At 36.0% G+C, this 25,310-nt stretch overlaps 1 protein-coding gene across 1 annotated transcript in view; it reads right to left on the bottom strand.

Annotated features, from left to right (window-relative positions):
* Positions 1-25,310, bottom strand: part of LOC124368138 — a 78,288-nt gene that overhangs the window by 9,478 nt on the left and 43,500 nt on the right. The window contains exons 12-16 of the mRNA XM_046825414.1: positions 25,165-25,304; positions 23,352-23,556; positions 14,210-14,377; positions 13,805-14,110; positions 9,040-9,288 (exon numbers count right to left, since the gene is read on the bottom strand). Of these exons, the coding sequence (XP_046681370.1) occupies positions 9,040-9,288; positions 13,805-14,110; positions 14,210-14,377; positions 23,352-23,556; positions 25,165-25,304 (1,068 nt within the window). The remainder of the gene's footprint in view (positions 1-9,039; positions 9,289-13,804; positions 14,111-14,209; positions 14,378-23,351; positions 23,557-25,164; positions 25,305-25,310) is intronic.

The following is a 25,310-nucleotide window of genomic DNA, read 5'->3' as shown; positions in this document are numbered from 1 at the left end:
TTTTTTTGGAATTGAAGATTCTACCTCTCAGTTACATGTATATGTACAAGGTACTAAAATTATTTTATATAAGAAGCAAAAATAGTAAAGAAAGGAATGAATATAAATTGAGATTGAGGAATGCTGACAGTTATACCGCACCAATGCCAACAAACATCTTCTTTTAAAAAAATATTCATTTTTAGCACCAAAATTTTTTAATGAATTAGCTAGTCAAATTAGTAGTCTGTCGCTTATACATTGCAGAATGTTGAATGTTTATTAAATGTAAATTAAATGTTTTTAAATATATTTTATGTACTGTTTTGATGTCCATTTTTATTGTACAAAACTAGTGGGAGGGATATGCACTGTTAATGGCCATGGTTTAATAATAAACAATAATGCTTAAATAATAGTATTTTTTTCTTTGTATTGTGAGTTATGTATGAAATGTTGTATTGTTGGTTGATAGGGAATTAATGTATATGTGGGTGTAGGAAATTGTACAATGGATAGTATTTGTTTAAAATAGATGTAGACATAATGAGGATTATAATATATAATTTATTTTGTATAATTAGTGTATGTGTGATTTATTTGTTTATCTTGCAAGCATGAATCTGAATGAGTTTTGTTGGAAATATGGTTTTTGGTTAGGATTATGTTATAATATTTGGAAATGTATAATTGTTGTTCTATCACTGCGAGTTCTTTTATTTCTATGAATAATGTAAATGCCTCAAAACAGGCTTTGCCTTGGAGGCCAATACTTTGTTTCTCAGTATATGTATGTATGTATGTGTGGCATGAATGTAATGTGTCAAGGTCATCCAGTACTGATATGCTCTGTAATCGCGTGATATGCAGAATGATTATTTTGCTATGTATGTGCTTTGCAGTTATATTTGTTGTATATTTGTATTGAATATGTTGTAATGTGTGCATATTTTATGAGAAATAAAGTTTATTCTATTCTGTTCTATATATAAGTATATATGAGATATACAATATTGTTACGTTTTTACAAACTAAATAATTCTTATGTGGGTTTACAAATAAGCAACACGATTATTGGTTACAATTAATAATGTTTTATTAAAGTAATTTACAATAAGGACAAATAATTACTTTAATTGAAAGAAATTAACTATTTACAATTATTACTATTAATTACAACTCCAATAATTACAATTACTATTATTAATATTTGCTAAATGACTAAGATGGCTTCTGCAAAACTAATATTATTTGCAATCACAAATATAGCTAATTAACAAGTGGCTTTACTGTCTCTTCTGCTTAAGTCCAATTTACTTACGGTTTCCCCGGTGTCGTATCCTTCCACAGGAGTTGTCCAATACTGCGCTGAATCTTCCGGTCGATCCCACGATGCGACGATTCCCACAGCAGTATCTCCGCAGGGCACTCACTATCACAGGATCCGTGTCACGACACTCACTACACTGCCTCACTGGTACTCACAACTCCCCCGTCTCCCCAGTAGACGGCCTTATATAACCCTCTAGCATTCTTGCTAGAAGGGTCTATACCGGTGGGCTCTGGAAGGTCTAGAAGATTCCGGAGTCAATGGGCAGTGAGTCTTTTACCAGGAAGACTGCTCTAGACTTTCTATTGTCATCAGCCTATTCAGAAGAAAGGACTGCCATTTATGAGGGTGTTGATGGCTCTCGCAGAAGGATTTATGGCGGTCCCTTACGTCAACAGCCAGGCCGCCACCGCAGCCGCCGCGCGAACGGCCAGCTCCGTGACACTGCCCTCTCCTTAAGGCTGATCGTCCGATCAGTGTTGGAACTATGGTAAGACGCTAGACGATCTAGGTGGACGACGAGCATCTTGCCTCTTGGGTGTCTTTGGATTCGGTAGACCACGTCGTTGATTCGTGTCACCACACGATAAGGTCCAATCCAGTCCTGTTGAAGCTTTGGGCACCTTCCCTTCCTCCGCAGGGGACTGTAGAGCCAAACCAAGTTGTTCTCCTGGAATCCAGCTGAGTTGGCTTGTCGGTCGTAGCGAGCCTTCATCTTGTCACTGGCGACCTTCAGGTGCTGGCGAGCAAACTCGTGAGTGTCGTGCAATTGATCAACGAGTTCCGAGGCGAAGTCAGTCGCTGGCCTCTCCTTGTCAGGTGGTAGGCCGAACATGAGATCACTTGGTAGCCGAAGTTCTCTTCCGAAGACCATTCTTGCTGGGGTAACACCAGTTGTTTCATGGCTAGAAGATCTGTAGGCCAGCAGAAAAACTGGCACCTTCTTATTCCCAATCCCGCTGGTGGTGGAGGACAACTTTCCTGAGATGACCGACGAGAGTCTTGATGTATCTTTCAACCATCCCATCGGATTGCGGGTGAAGCGGGGTTGTCCGTGTCTTATGCACTCCCAGACGCTGAAGAACATCCCTCATCAAGATAGAATCGAAGTTCGTCCCTTGGTCGCTGTGTAGCTCACGGGGTACCCCGTACCGGCAGACGAAGTCGTTTCACCAAGCATCCTGCCACAGTAGATGCCTCCTGGTTTGGTATGGCGTATACTTCTGGCCATTTCGTGAAGTAATCCATGGCCACCAGGAGATATTTATTCCCTGCGTCTGTCACGGGAAATGGTCCAGCGATGTCGATGGCGATCCTCTCGAAAGGTGATCCAACTAACGTTGTACTGCCGCATCCTGCCTCGACTTCTTGTTTGAGGCCCTCGGCTTCCAGCACATACATCACATTGGCGGCACCATTTCTCAACATCAGCCCTAAGGTGCAGCCAGTAGAAACCGTTGTCGCAACTTTTCCACTGTCTTTGTTGACACCAAGATGACCTCCAGACGCTCCGTTATGCAAACTCCATAAGGACTTCCCTCCTCTTACTTCTTGGGAGTACGATCTGTTCGATTTTCCTCTTCCCGTTAGGAGCTTCCAGATCCTTATTAGTACTCCGTTCTTGATCTTCATAGAGTCCCACTGTGCCCAGTAGCTCTTGTATAGGTGATCTCTAGCCGCGATGTCTTTCCCAACTAGGTCGAGTTCCAGCTTCCACCTCTCGCAGGAGTGGTCCGATCTCCGTGTCTCCTAGCTGCTCGTTCCGAAGTTCACTCATTTCCATCCACTAGCAGGCTCCACGGTGACACAACGTACTCCTGCCGAAGGATTCTTTTCTTCTACCTTGGAGCAGTGCTTACAGCCTTCTGGACAAGGACGACGTGACAGAGCATCAGCGTTGGAATGTTTCTTCCCTTGTCGGTGTTCAGACGTGAAGTTGTACTCCTGAAGCCGCTGCACTCATCGCGCTGTCTGCCCCTCCAAGTTCTTGAAGTTCAGTAGCCAAGTCAGGGGCGGAGTGATCTGTCCTTAAATGGAAAGGTTGTCCATAGAGGTATTTATGAAAGTGTTCTAGGGACTTCACGACTGCTAGCAGTTCCCTCCTTGTGACGCAGTAATTCCTTTCGGCCTTAGATAGTGTTCTGCTGAAATAGGCTACCACGGTTTCCTGGCCATCCTGAACTTGCGAGAGTACTCCTCCTATGCCCACGTCGCTGGCGTCAGTGTCGACAATGAACTTTTCTCCAAAGCGAGGGAATCCCAAGATCGGAGCACTACAGAGAGCAGTCTTGAGTATCCCAAATGCTTCACTCGACTCTGAGGTCCATTCAAACTTGCGCTGTTCTTCCGTGAGCTTGGTCAGTGGCTTAGCAATATCGGCCATAATCCTTCACGAAGCGGCGGTAATAGGTGCACAGCCCGAGGAAACTTCTTACTCATGTTTGTTACGTGGTGTGGGCCATTCCTTTATCGCTCGTAACTTCTCTGGATCCACAGAGACTCCTTCTGACGAGACTACATGTCCGAGATAGTTTACCTTATTTTTTAATAAGTTGCACTTCTTCAGGTTAAGCTTCAAGTTGGCAGAACGAAGCCTTATAAAGATCTTTTCCAGGTTCTGGAAGATGGTCTTTAAACGTCTTTCCAATGACTATGATATCATCCAGATACACTAGACAGGTTTCCCAAGTTAGACCTCTAAGCACGTTCTCCATTAATCTCTCGAAGGTAGCTGGTGCATTGCATAGTCCAAAGGCATCACGGTGAACTGCCACAGTCCGTTTCCATTCCCTATGGAAAAATGCCGTTTTCTCCTTGTCCTCTGGAGCAATCTCTTTTTGCCAGTACCCACTCTTCATGTCCAGGGTCGAGAAGAACTTGCCGCCTCCCAGAGCATCCAGTGTGTCGTCGATCCGCGGTAAAGGGTAACTGTCCTTCTTGGTGACGTTATTGAGTAGTCGGTAGTCCACGCAGAAGCTAGAAGTCCCATCCTTCTTCTTCACTAGTACCACCGGCGAATTCCATGGACTGCTGGAAGGCTCGATCACCCCATCTCGCTCCATCTCCTTTGTTATTTGCTCAGCTTCCTCCCTCTTCGCCCAGGGTAGTCTCCTAGGAATTTGGCGGATTGGTTGTGCGTCTCCAAACATTTATCTTGTGCTGAACTACAGTCGTCCTGCCTCTTGGCCCTGTAGCAGTTTCGAAAACATCCTGGTACTCTGTTATTAACTTAGCTACTTGTTTAGTTTGTTCCAAGTCCATTCCCTTGCAAGCATCTCTCACAAATTTAGCTATGTCTTCTGGAAGATTCTTGTGGCAGGATGCTGTCTGTCTAACAGATTGCGATACAGAAGAAACTGAGTAACAGGTACCTAAGAGCTTGCCTTGTTTTAAAGTAACAGGATAGTCGTTTAAGTTCATTATGCAGACTGGAACTTCCCTGGAAGATTGAAACAGTGTCTTCCTACAAGGACACCTCGGCCAAGCTCCTCTTCGTTTACAGCTGGGTCTAACATTAAGTTCTGTCCTTCCGGTACAGTTCTGTCGACTTCTGCTCTCACGATCTTCTGAGCACGAGAGATGGCAGTGTGGTATCTTTTAATAACCGCACCGAAGAAGTAAGATTTTTTCTAAGCTGAAGGACGACTTCTTCTCCGCCAACAGTCGTCACCCCTTTCTTGAGGTCTAATTGAAGGCCAAGTTTCATCATTACGTCCATGCCGAGTATAACGTCCTCCTCGATGTTAGCGACGAGAGTGCGATGTTTAAAGCATGTACTCCCGATGCAGAAGGTGGGCAACTGTCTCCCCGTGAACACTGGCCAAGTCCCCAGTCCGCAGTCCTCAACGTCCAGGTTGTTGGAGTGACTTTATTGGGAGGTGAACAAAACATCTCTATTTACTATGGTCATCGTTGCCCCAGTGTCTAGTAGAAGGCTTCTGGGCTTCCCGTTGACTAATCCATCTATGTAGAAGCTGTTAGTCTGTCCTGACAAAGATGCCACAATAATGCTGTCGGCTGGGGCCTCAGTTTGCTGGGTTGACAATTGCCCCTTCCTGTCAACCCTTTTTAGTTTTCCTGCATCTGCCCCCCGAGAGGCTCTATCTGGGCACTTGCTTCGGGGATGGCCCAACTCTCCACAACTCCAGCAGCGGATTTCCTTCTTCCTGTTCTTCAGCGCATCCAGCACTCTCTGGACTACGTCTTCTATCTTAAAACCTTCTTCCACGCAGGACCCCTCGAAGACGTGCATGTCCTTGCACAGACTGTTTTACTGCTTCAAAATTCTAGTGCTTGTGTTAGCGCCTCGTGTAATGTCTTAGGACGAGCCAACTTTACAGCCTGCTGTGTTTCAGCGTCTCGAAGGCCGTCGAGGAATTTGTCGATGGATTAAGTTCTCGCAGCAGGACAGCCTCATCACAAGTAGAGTAAGCACCTCTTACAAGTCGTGCGATATCAGCTTCAAATTCCTGCAGTGATTCATTGGACTTCTGGTGGCGACTCCTGAGTTGATACCTGTAGACCAGTTCCATGTGCTTATGTCCGAACCGCATCTCCAGTCGTCTAACCAGTTTCTCCGTAGTTTTGGCGCTCCGCAGGTGGCACGGTCTGCAGGACCTTTAGCGCGTCTCCACGCAGCGAAAGGCAGAGCATGGACGCTTTTGTTGATGACGGCCAACGGTGGACGGCGGCAGCAGTCTCGAACAGTGTCCGAAAATCCTCCCAGGTCATCTTACCGTCGAAGGTTGGCACCCCTGCATTACTCATTGGTGGACATGAATTAAGCTGAGGTTCCGTAATTAATTCTGGTTTTCCATCTTTCTGGGCTAACAATGGATTCTGTGCAGGTTTTGAGCCCTTGTTTCTCTGAGCTATTTCCTCTAAGATCCTAATTCTATCACCAAATTCTTTTGAATAATCATTTAACTTGTCTTCTAATTGTTTGGAGGCAACCATTTATACCTGCTTCTAGTTGCTTTTTAAATTCCTCTTCAACTCTACAAATTTTTAAATTAAACTCTGTAGCTAATTCATCTTTCATACTTTTCAAGTCATTTTGAAGTGTTTCACAATTACTATTTAATTTTTTCTTTCCAATGTTTTACCTATTACTATTTAATTTTTCTTCCAATGTTTTAGTTAAGTTAGATTTGTAACACTTTGGTAAGCTTACTTGCTTCAGTTTCAAAAATTAATATTTCGGGATCTTCACCTGCTTCTATCATCGCCTGTTTAAGTCTATTAGCTAAAACTGTTTTTGTCCAGAAGTATCTAAGTCCCTTTCTTCTAACTCCCGTTTTAAATCAGCCACTTTCAAATCTGCTAACTTAAACCCACTAGAAGCCATCGTTTTATTATATTATTACTTTAAAATAATATTAATACAATAAATAAATAATAAATAATATCTAAAGTGTTGCTTTAACAAATCAATCCCACTTCTGACACCAATGTTACGTTTTTACAAACTAAATAATTCTTATGTGGGTTTTACAAATAAGCAACACGATTATTGGTTACATTTAATAATGTTTATTAAAGCTAATTTACAATAAGGACAAATAATTACTTTAATTGAAAGAAATTACTATTTACAATTATTACTATTAATTACAACTCCAATAATTACAATTACTATTATTAATATTTGCTAAATGGACTAAGATGGCTTCTGCAAAACTAATATTATTTGCAATCACAAATATAGCTAATTAACAATAGTGGCTTTACTGTCTCTTCTGCTTAAGTCCAATTTACTTACGGTTTCCCCGGTGTCGTATCCTTCCACAGGAGTTGTCCAATACTGCGCTGAATCTTCCGGTCGATCCCACGATGCGACGATTCCCACAGCAGTATCTCCGCAGGCACTCACTATCACAGGATCCGTGTCACGACACTCACTACACTGCCTCACTGGTACTCACAACTCCCCCGTCTCCCCAGTAGACGGCCTTATATAACCCTCTAGCATTCTTGCTAGAAGGGTCTATACCGGTGGGCTCTGGAAGGTCTAGAAGATTCCGGAGTCAATGGGCAGTGAGTCTTTTACCAGGAAGACTGCTCTAGACTTTCTATTGTCATCAGCCTATTCAGAAGAAAGGACTGCCATTTATGAGGGTGTTGATGGCTCTCGCAGAAGGATTTTATGGCGGTCCCTTACGTCAACAGCCAGGCCGCCACCGCAGCCGCCCGCGCGACGGCCAGCTCCGTGACAATTTATATATATATATATATATTATATATATATATATATATATATATATATATAAAGTTGACAAACACACACACACGCGCGCGCGCGCGTACACACACACACACACACACACACACACACACACACACACACACACACATATATATATACATTAAATCGCACATTTTACCAGCCATTGTTATACTTCATGATAGTCGTTCAAACGAAAACTCACAATTCAAAAATTTATTAAACAATATTAACCCGTTTATTTGTTTTCGGACCGTTATTAAGAAATGTATTAGAGGAAAATTCCATATTAAATAAGTTTCTAATATTTCAACTGTAAAATTAAGTCTACCAATTTCTTCCAGCTAATTTAAAAGAACTATTAGAAGTAACTGGATTTTTAATTTGTCTGAAAAACCACGATCTAAAATTCTTTTGGGATACAAATCATAAGCTTTTCATAGAAAATGTTTAGCTAAAAATATTTAATGCCCACGGTTTGGCTGTACTAATAAACGGAGGCAATTAAACAAAATTATACATTTATAAATTTTTAAATAACTTTGCTATGGTGTGAGAGTTAATTCAATGTAAATTATGTTGAGTTTAGCTCCACTCCACCTGCCAACTAGGTATCGCTGACGTCAAAATGATATGTATAAAGTTCTTTTGAGCTTCTTTGTCGTTCTTACAATGTCAAGAGAAACTAACGTGGACTCTAGATTTCAGAAGTCATGTCTGTGACAGCGTCGGATTCCAAACGCTGCGAAAAGGAGAAAGCTGAATTGGGGCTAAACTCAAAGTTCACAATTAAAGTTAGTTCTATCGGTTTTGAGTTTTGAAATTATATAGAGAAACCGTGACACCTAGGCATGAGATTGATGATAGAACCGTAATAAGTTCGATACCACTGGGGAATTTGTTACAAGTCTTTTTCTGCCTTGTTTTGCTTGAGGATAAAAAACATTGTTTTGTTAAACCGTTTTTTCTTTTCCGAAATTCTTTAAAAAAAAACATAAATAACTTTCAAATTATTTTAGAAGATCTGTATAATCCTTCATTTAAATTTAAATATTGAACTTATTCGGCCAAAGTTTGTCATAGATTGAAGGATAGTAATATCCTATTCATAAGGTGTCAAGAGAAGGGGACATTCTGTGTTGTGGACGGATTTGTTGATTAATACTGTAACTTCGCAGTTACATGGTTCGCACCTTGCTTTAATCACTCTAGACCCTCGGCTATGTGCTTGAGTGTTTTTGGCGTGGATCTTGTTCTGTTAGCAACAGTTGCAATAGTTACTATGATATGTTAATATTTATTTCATGCTTGCGCATGCTTAGTTTTAAGTTTTATAACTGTTTACACCTTAAGGTAATAATATTTTTTTTCAGTAATAATAATAGTCTCTAATTAGGGAAAATATCTCACTAATAAGGCATTGACTTTAAAAACTGGCTGAGTAAAAATTCAAAATTATGGTAGATATTTGTGCTTTAACGATTTACAGAAATGTCAATCACCTCACCTGGTGGTTGATAATGGAGTTTCTCTGCTGGAGAAGGCTGTTTACCACGCTGTAGAAGAAATCGGTACAGTTGACAAGGTCCTGCCAGGAAGATGTCTCGTTGACGTAACCGACCACGCGGCGCAAAAGTGTGACTACTGGTTCCCCCTCGCCAGGGTAGGGGGCGCCTCGGTCCCGCAGAACTGTCATGAGGGACAGCAGGGCGTCGGCCGGCGTCGTCTGACCGTATCCCAGCGTCACGGCGTGGAACTAACCAATAGAACGGTGCGGGAAATTAGTCTTAACAAGTCACCTCCAGGAACGAGAATCCTTATTCTATTTGTATCATGGCGTTATTTCAGGCATTATACTATCAAAATGTTTTTCGTTGTCTCTCGTGCATTTATATTTCTTGGAATGGAGTAGGTTAAGATGAATGTTATGAGTTTTCAAAAGGTAAAATAAAATACGATATTCAGTGCTATAAATAGAATGTGGTTCCCAATGAACTTTTCATAAAAAACATCCTTGCGCCCTTTAGATCTCCTCTCATCTTATTTTATATTTCACCTTATTTGCTGGATCACACCTGGATAAAGATTTTAGAACTCAGGATAAACACATCAAGAGAGAGATTATTCAGAAAGTTTGTAAGAAATATGTAAGGTTGTTCAAGGCTCTAACTTAAACTGTATGTTTTTTTTAACATAACCTGCTGATGATATGTTTTTCCGAGCCTTTTCCTGATTAATTTGGCAACTATAATACGATAACCAATTACTTATTGTACTATGGGTTTGAATATAGGATTCACATGCCTGTCAGCGTTATGAAACCAACAATAAATAATTTTAACATAGATAAATTGTAATATGTGATAAGCTGATTATATGAATTTGTATTTAATCCGTCAACAAGTAAGATTTTTTGAGGTAATTTTTTGGATTTCTTGAATTATAACAAAGAAAGAACCTTACTAATTGTTTCACTTAACACTTAATTCTAAGTTATAAATATCCACGTAGTTTGAAATAAAAACCTAAGTAAAATAATTGCAGTATAGCACGACATGGCGGTGACACTTTCAGAGTTGTATGAAGTAAATGTGCTTTCTTTTTTCGCAGAGCTCATTATATTGCCATAAACGTATTGTTTTTTATAGTTTTATTAATAGTTAAGACATATTAGGATAAACTATAAGATATGCGGCAGTATGTAATTTCTATGGCATATACATACACAATTTTGGAGTACATGGTCCATACTAGCGCTAATCAATTTGATTGTTTCTATTACAATTTTAATGTAAATTTACAGTCGCAACTTAACTTCTCACATTCAACACATTTGATTTAAGTGGTCCTAAAATATTTAACGCATATAAGGGAATGTTTGCCTAGGGGATTTTTTCAATATTACATTTGTTACATTCCAGGGAATTTTACTAATCGAGTTTCATTGGAATTATCTATAGAGTGAATTATTTTAAGGATTAAAGGGTAAGTAAAATCGTGATATTTATCTACTGGTTTTATAAAAAATGAATTGTGTAGTAAAAATGGAAAAAGGTTGTAAGTGCCAGAAACTAAAATTTTCAGTATTCAATAAAATATGTCTAAAACATTGAATATTTACTAATAAAATATTTTTTATATTTATAAAAATATAAAATCAATAGGAATAACATATAATACAATTTTCTGCTATAAATATATAAGTGGAAACCAAAAAAAATATGGAAAAAGAGCATTCATCGGTTTTTTTGTGGAAAAGGATGTATGTGCCTTTCTTTATTTAATAAATGATGTAAGTGAAGGGTTAGTTTAAAAAAAAGGATGTAAGTTCCAGTATTGTTTAGAAGCGTTTAATGTACACCATAAACATCAAAATATGTTACAAGGATACATGATAATACGTACAAAAGATAAAAACACTTTTAGTCATAGTCTTGACTTTCTGAAAAAAGTTTACATAATATACGTAATATTATTAATATTATTTTTAATATATTATTAACTCTAGGACTTTGTACATTAAAATACCTTACTTTTAATACAACTAGTAGTCCTTGTCTTCAATGTCTGCATCCACCTCCATGACACCATCAGGAACGGTGTCTGCTGCCAGAAGATCTCTATAAAACTGCTTGTCTTCTGCCTTTTCTATGTAGTCTATCATTCCTATCAGATCGTTCTTCTTTTTCTTGTGAGATTTTTGATTTAAACTGGATTTTTGGCAAGTCCTTTAAGTCGGGAAGATTGCCAAGGTCGGCCTTTTTCTTTAAGACGTCAACTTTGTTCCATGTTACCATACCATCATCTTGAAGTGCCAAAACTGACGCTTACCTTCACTGTGCTTGGATTCTTATGAGAAACTCGGAAGTGGGAAATTTTGCTGATAGCTAGATCTTTTGTGTTAATGAACTGATTTGCAAGACCTTTAAAATCTATAAAGTCTTCTGTTCTTCATAGAAACAACTGTGAAGGGGGATTTAAATTTTGCACTTGCAACTACATCTTCCAGGTCTTTAGGAACCATTGCTTTTGCATTTTTGCGGCGTTTTTCAATAATGCCAAAGTCTCTGTCACAGTTCATATAACTGTGCCCCACTTACAAGATACTTCAAGTTAATAGAGCGATAAAACCCTTTGTGAACTAGGTAAATAATTGCCATTAAGAGCATCCTGTTTTTATTTTGAGCACCACAGTTGTCGCACCATATTACAAGTCTTCTCCGAGAAAAATGGCCTTGAACAGTAGCAACTTTAAACAGACAAGAAGCTATTTCATTGGCTCCCCGACCTCCGATGCCCTCATGCCACATACACATAAACGCTGAGTCATTATCCCCCACATGTATTCCTAGATTATAGCAAGAAAGTTGTCTGCAGTAAAACATGGTGCTTATGGGTAAGCATGGGCACGAACATCACCTGTTGCAAGTCCATACATAATGTTGTAGCGGGTACCAGTTGGAAGTTGGGACAAAGTAATATCCTCTTTCATGCAGACATGGGCCTTTTTCAGCTTTTCGATGGTGAATTTCTTGTTTAGTTTTAACTTCCCGTTTTGCCCTTTCATTGGTCGTTGATGAAATCTGCACTTTAAAAAGATCACATTTTTTTGCAAGTATCAGCTGCAAGAGCCTTGAACTTGAGTTTTGGGAAATCTTTTTTTAATACTTCTGTATAAAAAACTATAGTTGACTGGACTTGTAGGGTATTGGGTTTTAAAATGCCATAAACATTCTGTGTTTGTTCAGGTCTGGGGACAAAAACTCATTGCTTGATACTTTTCGGCAATAATGGCTTTCGTATCTTGGGAAAAGAATTTATATGACACCTAACCAGATTACGGTCATTTTCTGTATACTTCACCTTGTGTTCATTTGATCCAGGGGTTTTTCCCTCTTTTGTCTTCGAAAATCAAGCATCCTGTTTTTTTTTTTTTTAGTTTGTAAAACCAATCAACTTCCTTTCAGAAATAGCAAAAATTTCTTTAAAGTTTTTTTTGCAAATTTGTATGTTTTTGCCAGAAACCATCAGGAATGTTGTATGCAAACGAGCAGGGTGCGTCTACTCTCACTGGGATCATCGTAATTCCCGTGTCTTCTACGGGCAATAGGTAGCATCTGCATGTGGTTGAGTAAATATGTTCCCTGGCTTTTTTCGTCAACTTTGTAGAATTCCATAAACAATATCAGTTTTTGTTCGTTACTCAAGTTTTTGCATTGGTACTTACATGAACAGCTTCGTTCAGGAGGTGGGGGATTTTTTGCGGGGATAGTCTTTCCTTTACAAGTAACATAACTGTCTCCTTTTTCCCGAGCCCTTCGTCTTCTCTCCACTAGAACTTTCTTACGAACAGGAGGTGCTTCCATTTTTAGTAAGATAGAACACTGCACTAATAAATACTTCAACGCCTGTTACACGCAACACACTTAAATAAAATAATCACTACGTAAAAACAACACAAAAACGTAAAAGCGGCGAGCATGCGTAGCGTCACTGCCCGCCCGGCAACAGCAAATAACTACGGAATAGACAAGGAACATACATCATGGCGGGTGGACTTACATCGTTCTCCACTTCAACCCCGCACGGCTCTTACACGGTGCTGACATCTTCCGACTGCTCTACAAACTAGGGGCAATTTTTCTGGCACTTACTACCTTGTCTATCTTATTACGCTTGGCTTTTACTTCGCTTTTCACCGAAAAAGTCATTTTTTTTATTTTTGGCACTTACAACCTTTTCCATTTTTACTACACAATTTACGAATACATTAGATTGCACTTAAATGTGCTGACAACACAATATTACAAGGCGTAATATAACTACCAAAACATCTGATAACCACCTGTAAGTTTTAGTAAAAATGAAAAGTTACAAATTTGAGTAGGCCGTCATTGTTAAAAAGAAAAAAAAATTCTACAGATATTGTTCAATTGGGTCAAGCAACTTTTAAAATAGCTATAAAACTACTCATTCTTGGATCACGAATTTCGGGTAAAAACATTTTAGAGGAACAAAGTGCTATAAAAATATGTAAAAAATTCGTTATATATGTCACTGTTGTTAATTTTATACCATTCATTTGATACATGCTTTATTTAATTAAAAACCATCCTATAATTTTAGACTCGAATACCGGTACCATCGATTGCTTTTAGAATAACAATCTTTATAAAAAAATTTTAATATTTTTTAAAGGTTTTTTTTAATTTTCTTAATTATCCAATATATCAAAGTAGAAAATAATATAAAAATAACTTTTTGATACTTACGTTATCGGCAATAGCAGCGACTTTGTCTGCTACACAATCCGAGAAATCTGGTGTCTGCCAGACAGCCTGGTCCTTGTCCACCAGCAGACAAAGTCTCGTAGCGACTCCCGAGTAGTGGTGGGGACATTCAACACGGGCCACCCCTCCAGGGCCCGTCCTGGGCCACCGGACTCCCGACCCATCGTGCGGACTCCGCGACGAACCCTCACACCACGGGACCACCGAGCGGTTCAGTAACTCCACCCTCACACTCTGCGATACAGACTTAACACTGCCATGCACGTGGCAGCTGTACGTTGCTGACTTCTAGAACACCAAAAGTAAGGGTAACAATTAGTGAATGAAAGGTTACCTTAATATACCCCTAGTTTTGAAAAATTATAATTTTTAACACCCTTATCTCACCTGAATATTAGAGACCCTCAGGATACTGCCTCCAGGGTACAAGTCTTCCCAAAATTCTTGGTCGGGTGTCATTTTGAAAAGAGCGTTGTTCTTGGTCCAGCTATATCCAAAATTACTCTCTAGATGGGGCTCGTTAGGAGATGTGCACTTGACCGTTACGTTGTCTCCCTAAGGAAATAAACCATACATTTTAGTAAAAGCTAAGAATATATTTACCAATTAAAAGTATCATAAAGTTTCAAGCCATAAGATACTTTCATTTATAATTAATTAATTTCTTGTAATAATAATCAGCCGTGTAATCCAATCGCATTGTAAAGTATTGTTAAGTCTATTCTGATAGGGTCCTCAAAAAAGAGGTAAATTATTTAAGGATATGGTTTGACAGAAAAACTACATTCGATAATAACACAATAATACTACTGTACATTAAATATAATACATTACATTAAATATAATACTACAAAATAATACATTCCAACATAATACTATAGTTTATTTCACTTCGTTTAGCATACCTACCTCTGTCTGAATTTTTATCATAATTATGAATTGGATTACACAAGTGTAGCAAAGACCCATTTCATCCGATAATTATGACCCGTTAATAACAAGTAAGACATACTTTTTTTAAATTACTAATTCTTTTGGCTTGAAACATTCAATTTTTTTATATTATTTGTCATGTAATGTAGCTCTATAAATTTAAAATGGCGCCATTTTTAAGCTATTGACGATATATTTCTTTACAAGAAATTGCATAAAATGAAATCATAGTATTATAACAACTGTTATGTTTATTTTACCTAATTAAGTATATTCAACAAGCTTTACTCTATTTATATCACTCTGTACATAAACATTATTCTGATGGAATATTTAAACCATTAACTTATGTTACTTACATTCCGTCGATTATTTTACCGTTTCTTTTTCATTCATCGCTGTTCAGAGTTTAATAAAATATAATTTTAAGATAAAAATATATGTATTTTTACTATTAAAACTTAATTTAACTTCAATTAGGAACCACGTGTCACTTGGTGTACATAAGACTCGGTATAGTTGCATGGAAAATGTCAAGATAAATGATGACACTCTTTAAATTTCCTGTAGACAAGCGGACATGCTGAGAGTAGATATTTACATCCTCCCGATGGAAAAGAGAGAAATTGTTACATCCTACAAAGTGATAGTTTCCAATTACGCTTAAGCCTTGTACAGAAAAGTATAGAAATACATTTTCAAGTAAAATGTAAAGTTGCCGTAGTACACTCACTTTGTGTTCATTATGCTGAGTTTCAAAGCAGTAATCGAATAATAAAAGCTCCGATGTGTTGCAATTAAACTTTGATATCCACTTTTACTGTTGGATTTTTACTCTATTGTTTCATTTATTTCTATGAATGCAAATGTCAAGTATTAAAATTTGATATAGTTCTATTAAGTGTGTTTAAAAACTGATTTATTCTTTAAAACTTTTATCCTGGTTACCCATAAGACCAATGTAAACATATCCGCTAACGCTTAGCCACATCACATGAAATAACGTGCACCATCATCCAACTCAATATTTCCTTCATAGAAATAAAATGTATGCTAAATGTACAGTATATAAGGTCAGTCCGGTTCTAAGATACTGTTCACAGACAGACAGAAAAAATGCATGTACTACCAGGTTTGTTACGTAAAATCATTTGAACTGTTTTGCGCGCAATCGTAGAAAGGGTCACTGGACTTTGTTTGTAGTCCGTCTTGTAGTACAAAGAATCCACACAGAAAATTCATAGACGACATTAATTTTTCAAAGATACTAGTACAATGTTTTAGAGTCTACATTGAAGTTGTCCTGAGTTCTGTCCTCCAAAATATACTTGAAGTTTCAAATAACAGGTACAGAATTATTTAATTGCAATTTACAAGAAACAAGAAAACATGTTTATATGATTGTATGTATTTTTTCTGTTAAATGCACTTGTTTCTATCATAAAAAAATCTAAACATATGTATTAGAGGTTAGCTAGGGTAACTATTAATAGCCTTGATTTCAATGTACTACATTAGGGTGTTTAAATGGTGCATTGTACACACTACTATGCCCTTATAGCTACACTGGGCTGTTATCACGAAATATCATATAGAATCGTTATAAATATCACGAAAATCGATTTATATATAGTCCCTATATATATATATATATATATATATATATATATATATATATATATATATATATATATATATATATATCGCAACTGAGTTTGATGCTTTGTTGACAATTAAAATGTTTATCCAGTTCATAAAAGTAACTAAAATTTAGGCGTAGAGTTATATGAATAAGTACATACCGTTTTAACTATTGGTGATGGTACAATGGTTGATAAACATACAGTTAGAACTGGAAGAACTCTATAAAAGTCAGCTACTTTTATCATCAAGAAAGTATGTCACCAGTCGTGCTTCTTGTCCAAGAGTTTGGATTACTTCCTAAACTTTACTCGTTACTTTATGTCTGTGGCCATAATCTTACACGCTTTGAGACATTCTAGTATATTTTCATCAGAACAAATGGTTGAAATATTTTTAGGTTTTTAATATACACCACATAATACGTCAATATGAGTTTTATGTACTATTAGAAAACTCTTTTATGCATTTCTTTTTGTTAGTTTAGGCATTAGAATTTTAAAGCAACTGCAGAAGAATTAAGAGGAGTCGATAATTATAAAATTGGTGATAAATAGTCAACGAATGGACCGGAACGCGCTGGAATATCACTTCCACATTTTTTATCTCTCTCAGTATCAAAGAGAATCGAGAGCTGTAACATCGAAGAGAGTACCGAGATTATTATGTGTATCGACTATGAAAGAGAGATGTTTTTGGACTAACGGGCAAGTAACCACAAACGTGGCTTAGCTTCTCAGTATCGATCGGTGGTTCCTCTGATCGGGTTTAATGCATTAACCACCACCACAATATCCTGGATGTGATATAAGCTGCATTTTCAAAGTTTCACAAAAACACTAAGATGCAAAATATGTACTTTAAACTTAGCTATATTACACTATTGTGCAACGTAACATTATTAACGTGCAATCAATGTTAACATTAAAACCAACCTAGATTAAACTTAACAACCCCATATAATTTTAAAACTTGTCCTCATTCTGTCTATGTCCGGAATAATAATAAATACCTTAATAACAATTAGTTTTATTAGGAATTTTTATAAATCGTTTTACTAAAAGTTCCGCAAGGTTTCATAGGTCTTCAATCAGCCAATGCGTTAAAAAATTAACTTCTTGAAAGTGCAATGAATCGGAAAAAACTTATATAAAAACGAGTTAACCTTTTACTACAATGTAAACACATTAGGAATATTAGTGCATATTGGTACGTAGTAATTTAAGAAATGGAGATGATCTTAGAATGAAAAGCAATTCAACTTCGTCTTTCTCTGTTAACTTTAGGACATAAGTCAATAATAATACGGTATATTATGTTACTTTATGTTAGCTGGATTCCTAATGAATAATAAAGCGGTTGACAATCCAACTTTTTTTAACATAATGCTTATTATTATAGAAGTACGAGTAGAGTGGTGGCTGCTATATACTCTACGCATAGCGTAGCTATAGTTGGATGTTTTAATTTAATATGAATATTGGGTTTAAGCTCTACTTTATCTTCTGCTTATTGCAGTCACTGAAATTAGAAATCACTTCAGACTTGGCCCCTGAAATTCGGAGCCACATCTCTATGAAGTGATATAAAAGTTTGTGACGAAGAAGCTCAAATCAAACTATTCCTAATGTTTTATCATCTGAGAAACCTACACTATAAATTAAATTCTAATCTATGTGAAGTAATGCTCTCTTTGTCTGAACAATAGAGTGCACTACGATGTTTTAGACACGGTAGAGTTACCACATATTCTACATTAACATAGCTTTGGTGAGAAGGGTTAATTCTATGTGGATCTAACTAACTGACTCGAGCTAAACTGAACATTGAAATTGTAATATATTGCTTCTCACTCACACAATACAATACAGGGCACTTGCTGTTGGTTTAACAATCATAACATTAGTGCTTTGGCAACCGTCTGTCCCATTTTCACTTCCATTAGCATTGATGGAGTGTGATATCATATGTAGTAATAAACCACCGATTATCGTTTCCAGTTACTTTTTAAGTGTAACATTTATACACCAAGTAAAGTGTACTGTATGCTCCAGTTTCACAAACACCAAAACGACAAATGGAATTTGTCTTAAAAGTTAGTTAATTATTTTATATACGGTAATTAGTTGTGATGGTAAAAAATTCCCAAATTTAGATTTAAAGGATTTATTAGTATAGTTGAAAATGTATAGTGAAGGACTTTAATAGATTAAACAAGTACATATAACCAACAAGCAGAAGGGTTATAACCAAGTGTGGACGACCAACTGCTCCATCTTTGTACGACGAGAGAAGGGATCGCCGGTCATCAAGATCACGTCTTCCACGGATCTCCAACGCATGTAGAGACAATATTAGTAAGTTACCGTATTTCATACCTCTTTAAGCGTTATTTGTGTGTAATATCTATATATATATATATATATATATATATATATTATATATATATATATATATATTTATTTATTTATTTATTTATCTATGTGCTCTCTATATTTATTAATTATTATTTACTATAGTTCATTAATCCATAGTATTCTTGTGCAAAAGCCCTAATATACATTTATTAGCTTTAATGGGTTACTTTTTCATATCTATTAAGGATTATTTATGTGTAATCTCTATATTTATTCTTATTTATTAATGAATTCTGTGTATTTATTATTAATTATTTATTATAGTTTATTAATCCATAGTTTCCTCATGCATAGGCCCTACCATATATTTATTAGCTTTAATACGTTACTATACTATTTATAATTTATTATTACTACATTTACCCCCAAATATTTTTTTTCTTAATTTACTTTTGGAAAACTAATGTTTCAGAATTGACTTTTTTGTTCACTTTTAATTTAAATGGGTAAAGAATCAATAGAATATTCCATTTTATTATCAAAATGTAAAGAGGGCTCAGAACTAAAACTAATACATTTTTTTGCAATTTATTGACAAGTAGTTTCGAAATAATAGCCTTGACAGAAACTAATTTACAATCAGGTTTTAATTCATTAGAGCTCTTTTCTAATAACTTTAATGTATATAGGTGTGATAGAAATTTAGATATTACAGGGAGACAAGGAGGAGGGGGAGTTTTATTAGCTTTGTCTAAAGATCTACTGTCAAGTAAATTAGATAAACTGTCAAGTAAATGTAAATGGTTGTGAATGTGTTTGGGTAAAAATCTCAAATAATAAGGGAAAAGTATTGTATATTAGTGTAGTTTATTTTAGACCTAGATCTCCATTAGGGGTTTACCAGGCTTTTTACGATTCTTTGCAGCAAATACAGTTTTCAGTTAATAGTAACGTAGTGATCATAGGTGATTTTAACTTGCCAATATATGGATCAGATTCTAGCTTAATCACTGGTGATAAACCTATGCAAGGAATTGTCTCTATTTTTAGATTTACACTGTCTTAAATTAAAAAACAATATTTCCAATTTTCAAAAAAAAACATTATATTTAGTTATTTCCAACATGGATAAGATAGAGGTAACCAGGTGTGAGGATCACTTAATGACGGAGGACCCTTATCACCCGGCTATTGAGGCGAGGATTGTTGTGGATTCTCCTTTATCTTTTAGGTCAAGGTCAACCGGACCAGCGGGTTATTGTTTCAGTTAAGGCCAATTTTCTTCAATTGTATCAAGACTTATCTTCCGCTGACTGGTCTCAATTGTATTCCATCCCAAATGTAAATAGCGCAGTAAATTGCTTTTACAGTCAAGTGTATGAAATAGTTGGAAAATCTTGTGCTCTGAAAAGAGAAAAAAGATCGAAGTATCCATTATGGTTCACCCCATCAATTATTTTTAATTTGAAACTAAAGGAAAGGTTGAGGAGAAAATATAAAAAATACGGTTCTTTAGAAAATTATAATAGATTTAAGAATCAAAGGTCTTTTTTTGAAGCGTGAAATGAAGGTTGTGTACGATAATTACTTGCATAACATAGAAATTTTTAATTAATAGAGACAGTAATAAATTTTGGAGTTTTTAAATAATAAGAGATCTGAAAATAGTAAGTTAATGGTCATGGAATATAATGAAGTCAAGCTAGATAGTGGAATGACAATCGCCACTGCATTTGCAGAATATTTCAGTTCGGTTTATAACAAATAATACAGCGGAGCCGAGTGTAGAGTCAGCGACGGCGGCGCCGTGTCTGGCGGGTGTGTCATGCCTTACCTCTCCGCGCATTAGCGAACATGACGTGCTGGAAGCTATTAAAAGGTTAAAATCTAAAAACACCACTGGGTCTGATTTTCTACCTCAATATTTTATTTAAAGGGTGCGCGGACACTTTAGTAAAACCATTAACATTTTTGTACAATTTAAGTCTGACCTCTAACGTTTTCCCCCGACAAATGGAAAATTACAAAATTTACTCCTATATTTTAGAGCGGAAGAAGATCGGAAATAGTTAAATCACAGGCCAGTGGCAGTTTTGAATGTATCAGCTAAAATATTTGAAATAATTGTACATAAATCTCTATTTAATCACTTTAAAAAATACATTTCTCCAGCACAACATAGATTTGTTCCGGGGAGGTCGGTTAGCACAAATTTGTTAAATTTTACAGGATATATCTCCTCAGGGCTAGACTCTGGAGCTCAGACTGGCTTCTTTGTTTCTCGACCTGGCCAAGGCTTTTGATAAAGTCGATCATCAGATTTTATTGCAGAAGCTGCATTTTTATGGCATATCATTAAATTTTTTTAAATTTTTTCAAATCTTACATTGTTGATAGGAAAACAATTTGTTTTTATAATGGTTTTCAGCTCATCAACCTTTAATGTTCAATCAAGAGTTCCGCAAGGTTCAAATTTAGGGCCTTGCCTGTTCACTATATTAATAAATGATATAAGTAATTGTATATTCTCTTCTAATACTCTTTTGTTCGCGGACGATTTAAAAATATTTTAAGCAAATAAGGTCACATTCGGACGCTGACGAGCTGCAAGCCGATCTTAATAACGTTTTTTAGATGGAGTATTGTAAACAAAATGCCTTTTTAACGCATCAAAATGTCAGGTAATGACTTTCAGAAGATCTCGTAATTACATAGAAAATGATTATTTTTTGAATGGAGTAATAGTATCTAGAGTGAACGAGAAAAATTAAAGATTTAGGTATTTATATAGACTTTACTTTTATCTTTTAACTGTCATGTAGATACGTGTGCTTTAGCAGCTAGTAGAATTATGGGGTTTGTTATTAGACAAAGTTTCAATTTAAAAATGTTGAAACTCTGATATTGATGTATTGTTCATTGGTCAGGTCGAGGGCTAGAAAAACAATATCATTATTTGGAATCCTATTCACATTACATATCAAGATATGTTAGAAAAAATTCAAAAAACGATTTTTAAGGTATTTATTTTTCAAATGCTTTAACATTTTTACGTACGCCAGTTCCATATGACGAGTTGTTGGGGCTGTTTGGGATCGGGAGTCTTGAATTGAGGAGGAGGGTGGCTAGCCTGATGTTCCTATACAAGCTGGTGCGAGGCGTGGTAGACGATCCTACTAGCCTGGCCGTCTTATCTTATCGCGTACCTTCATTCAACAGTAGGAGCAACCTTCTGTTTCGCGGTTCCATTCTGCCGCACGACGGCTCACGCTTCCTCGCTGCTCTACCGGGTGATGAGGTTGTCCAATTTTATACAGAGCTTAGGGTCTAATGCAGACTTTTTTTTGACTCACAAAATGTATTTAGAATTAAATGCCTCAGAAGTTTAAATTAATTAATCAGCTGTGTACATTGTAATTAATTTTTATTGTATCTATGTTTGTAACTGTTTGATATTCCATCCAATTGTATTGTTTGTTCCTATTTATTTCATGTGCATAATTTTATTACTCATTTTTTGTTGTTATCATTGATATATTTATTATTATTGTTATGGATTGTTATGGATTTATTTATTCTCTCTCGTTAACTTATAAGTTAAAAGTTATAGATTATATAAGTTACAGGCAATAGGCTGTAAATAAAATTTTTTTATGGTCATCACATAATTTAAAACCATATATAAAGTGAAGTGAGTGAAGAACATTCCCACAGTTAATTGTTTATATGTAATAACTGCTTTATTGTAAATGGTTAATACTGTTATAAAGCATGCAAATAAAATAAAAATAAAAGAAAATAAAATATTGTTTCAGTACACGCTATTGGGCTACTTTTCCAAAGTCCTCTTATTGAACAATGCACGTGCCTAAAATATTATTAAGTTAGAACAGACCTAATATTTTATTCACTGGAGTAACAACTTCGTTATTTTATAGGAACAAATACAAAATATCTTTAAAATACCCTCATAATTCGACTCCTAATATTGTGGAAAACTATTTTTGCACATACAAGACTCAAATATGTTACTTTTGGGGTTTATGGGCTATTTTTTAAAGTTGAAGGAGAAATTTAGATTGTGTTTTTACCTAATGATCTTGCTATAAGTAAAGCTAGAACTAAGTCCATTGATAAAATCCTACATATTGCTTGTTTTTGTAAAATGACATTGACGCATATAAAATTGTAAAAATTTGGGAATTTGATTCGTTGCAATGTATTTGTTTCATTTTTAAACTATGTCCATAAAATCTCCATGAATTCAAATTTAAAATCATTATATTAGGTTAAAACTTAAATAGTAAAAGATTTTCAATTGCATACGTGGTACCAAACGAATGGTTAAAGACATGTAAATTTCCATTCTCGATAATATTTTTTTTCGGGCTTTTTAAGACAATAATTCGAACACTTTTTAAGCAATGATTCATCTACATTTTAATATCTATATAGCTGCAAGGCTTTGGAGTTCGCATAATTTAGTAAACAAGTGTAAAAAAATATGTATAAACCATAAATAATGAAAAGAAAGACAGAAAATAATACAAAATAAGTATAAATTTGCAATCGAGTTATGAGGGTAACATTAAAATTACCTTCTCCAGAGTAACACTCATAGGCTGAAGATGGATTTGAGGCGGCGTCAGCACATCCAGCAGTAGACTCTTGCATTGCTGATAGCCCCAGTCGCTGACCTGACAAGTGTAGCGCCCTTTATCCAGCACGTCAGCACGCTCCACACCCAGCAGCGCTGTGTACTGTTCTGCTGAGTCTAGCGGCAACAGTCGGGTCCACATATTCCTGCATATACGCAATAGTATTGATAAGCCAGCAACTTAAAGGGAAATACAAGGCAGGAGTACGCTACAACCATGTGTTGCATGTAATAGGATTCGCTACGGTTACAAACCAAATATCACGTCTTATTTTATTCCTGACATGTTCTGCTGAGAGAAAAGTCACATCAGATGAAGATAAATCGGGACATTTAGCCGTGAAAATTTAAATTCCGCAATTTATTGTAATGCGTAGTCTACTAGCAAGCCCTCTTACTGAGAGAAGTTGATTATCGAAAATTGTCGGAGATACAGTATTTTCAGGATTGTTTTAATAGGTGATTGAACACGGGATTCCATTTTACACACCATGAGATGGGTTAGTAGGCATTGTTACAACAACTAGTCAAGCTTGGCAGGACAACGTACTCCCTCATATTTAAGCTTACAAGAGTACAACAAAAGATGTACCATCAACTCTAAAAACTTTCACCTATTGATTAAGTTTAACTCTTAACACCCACAATGACATTATCCTACGGTTAGTAATGTTCTGCTACTAAAACATATGAAATATTGGGTCACCCGGTTGTGTGGTTGCTTTTTGATATTATGAATTAAGATTACACTAACCGGCATAAAAAAGTGAATCCTCATTTTTGAACCTATTTCAACGTCTTTATTGCATCGAAACATAAAAATACATATTACACAAATGTTGATCTTTTCTGTGCTACATTATATTCGAGCAAAATCCTCTAGGACTGGCATCAGAAATGTTCTTATGTGAACATACAACGTTTTTTTTTACAGTTGAAAACCCAATAGCGTACAAACTTGTGACATACATATACATAGACAACCTTTCGATTACTAGTTATTCTGACAGTAATATTCTGACATTGGTATCTTATGAATTCATAAGATACACACACACACACACACACACACACACACACACACACACACACACACACACACACACACACACACACACGCACACACACACACACACACACACACACACACACACACACACACACATATATATACATATATATATATATATATATATGTATATATATATTTTCTTAAAGCAGTTCAAAAGAAAACTACAATTATTTTGTACAATATTTTGTTGTAATTAACAACTTTTTCAAGTACACTTAATAGACACAGACTAAAATAAACAAACAAAAGATCAAACAAAAGAAATATATATATATATATATATATACAATTTCTTACGCTAAATAGGATAACAATATTTGTAAGATTGACAAATGCGGTGTAGATATTAATCGCTATTTCTCAATTTAAATGGTTATAATTTTTTATAAGTACAAGCTCTACAAAGCAAGGCATATTTATTTGAATACAATATTTTTTTACTTCTAAAACCGCTCATAATCTATGTACAACTAATGTTATGGTGTACTAGTGAGCTTAGAACCTACACAATTTTCTAAAACTACTTATTAGTGCTAACTTCGATATGAAATATTGTATTGACCAAATATGATACGACTGTTTGCATATTAAAAACTTACATATAGAAAATGTTTAAAACTAAACTAAATGGTATTTATATATATTTATATCATAATAGGCTATCCAACTTGCTCTTGCTCACCTCCTAGCCTTGGTGATATTTATAAAGGCTCCATCCTTAAACCATCGGAACATCATATGCGAGGAGCCCTGTGCTGAACAGCTGAGGATAAACTCATCTCCTTGACGTATAATAGGTCGGGGGTGATTAACTCTCACGCTCTGGAA

Source organism: Homalodisca vitripennis, chromosome 8 (assembly GCF_021130785.1).
Source record: "Homalodisca vitripennis isolate AUS2020 chromosome 8, UT_GWSS_2.1, whole genome shotgun sequence".
NCBI classification, from domain to species: domain Eukaryota; kingdom Metazoa; phylum Arthropoda; class Insecta; order Hemiptera; family Cicadellidae; genus Homalodisca; species Homalodisca vitripennis.
Note: the sequence above shows the minus strand (reverse complement) of the source record. Positions and strands in the feature narration are given on the sequence as shown.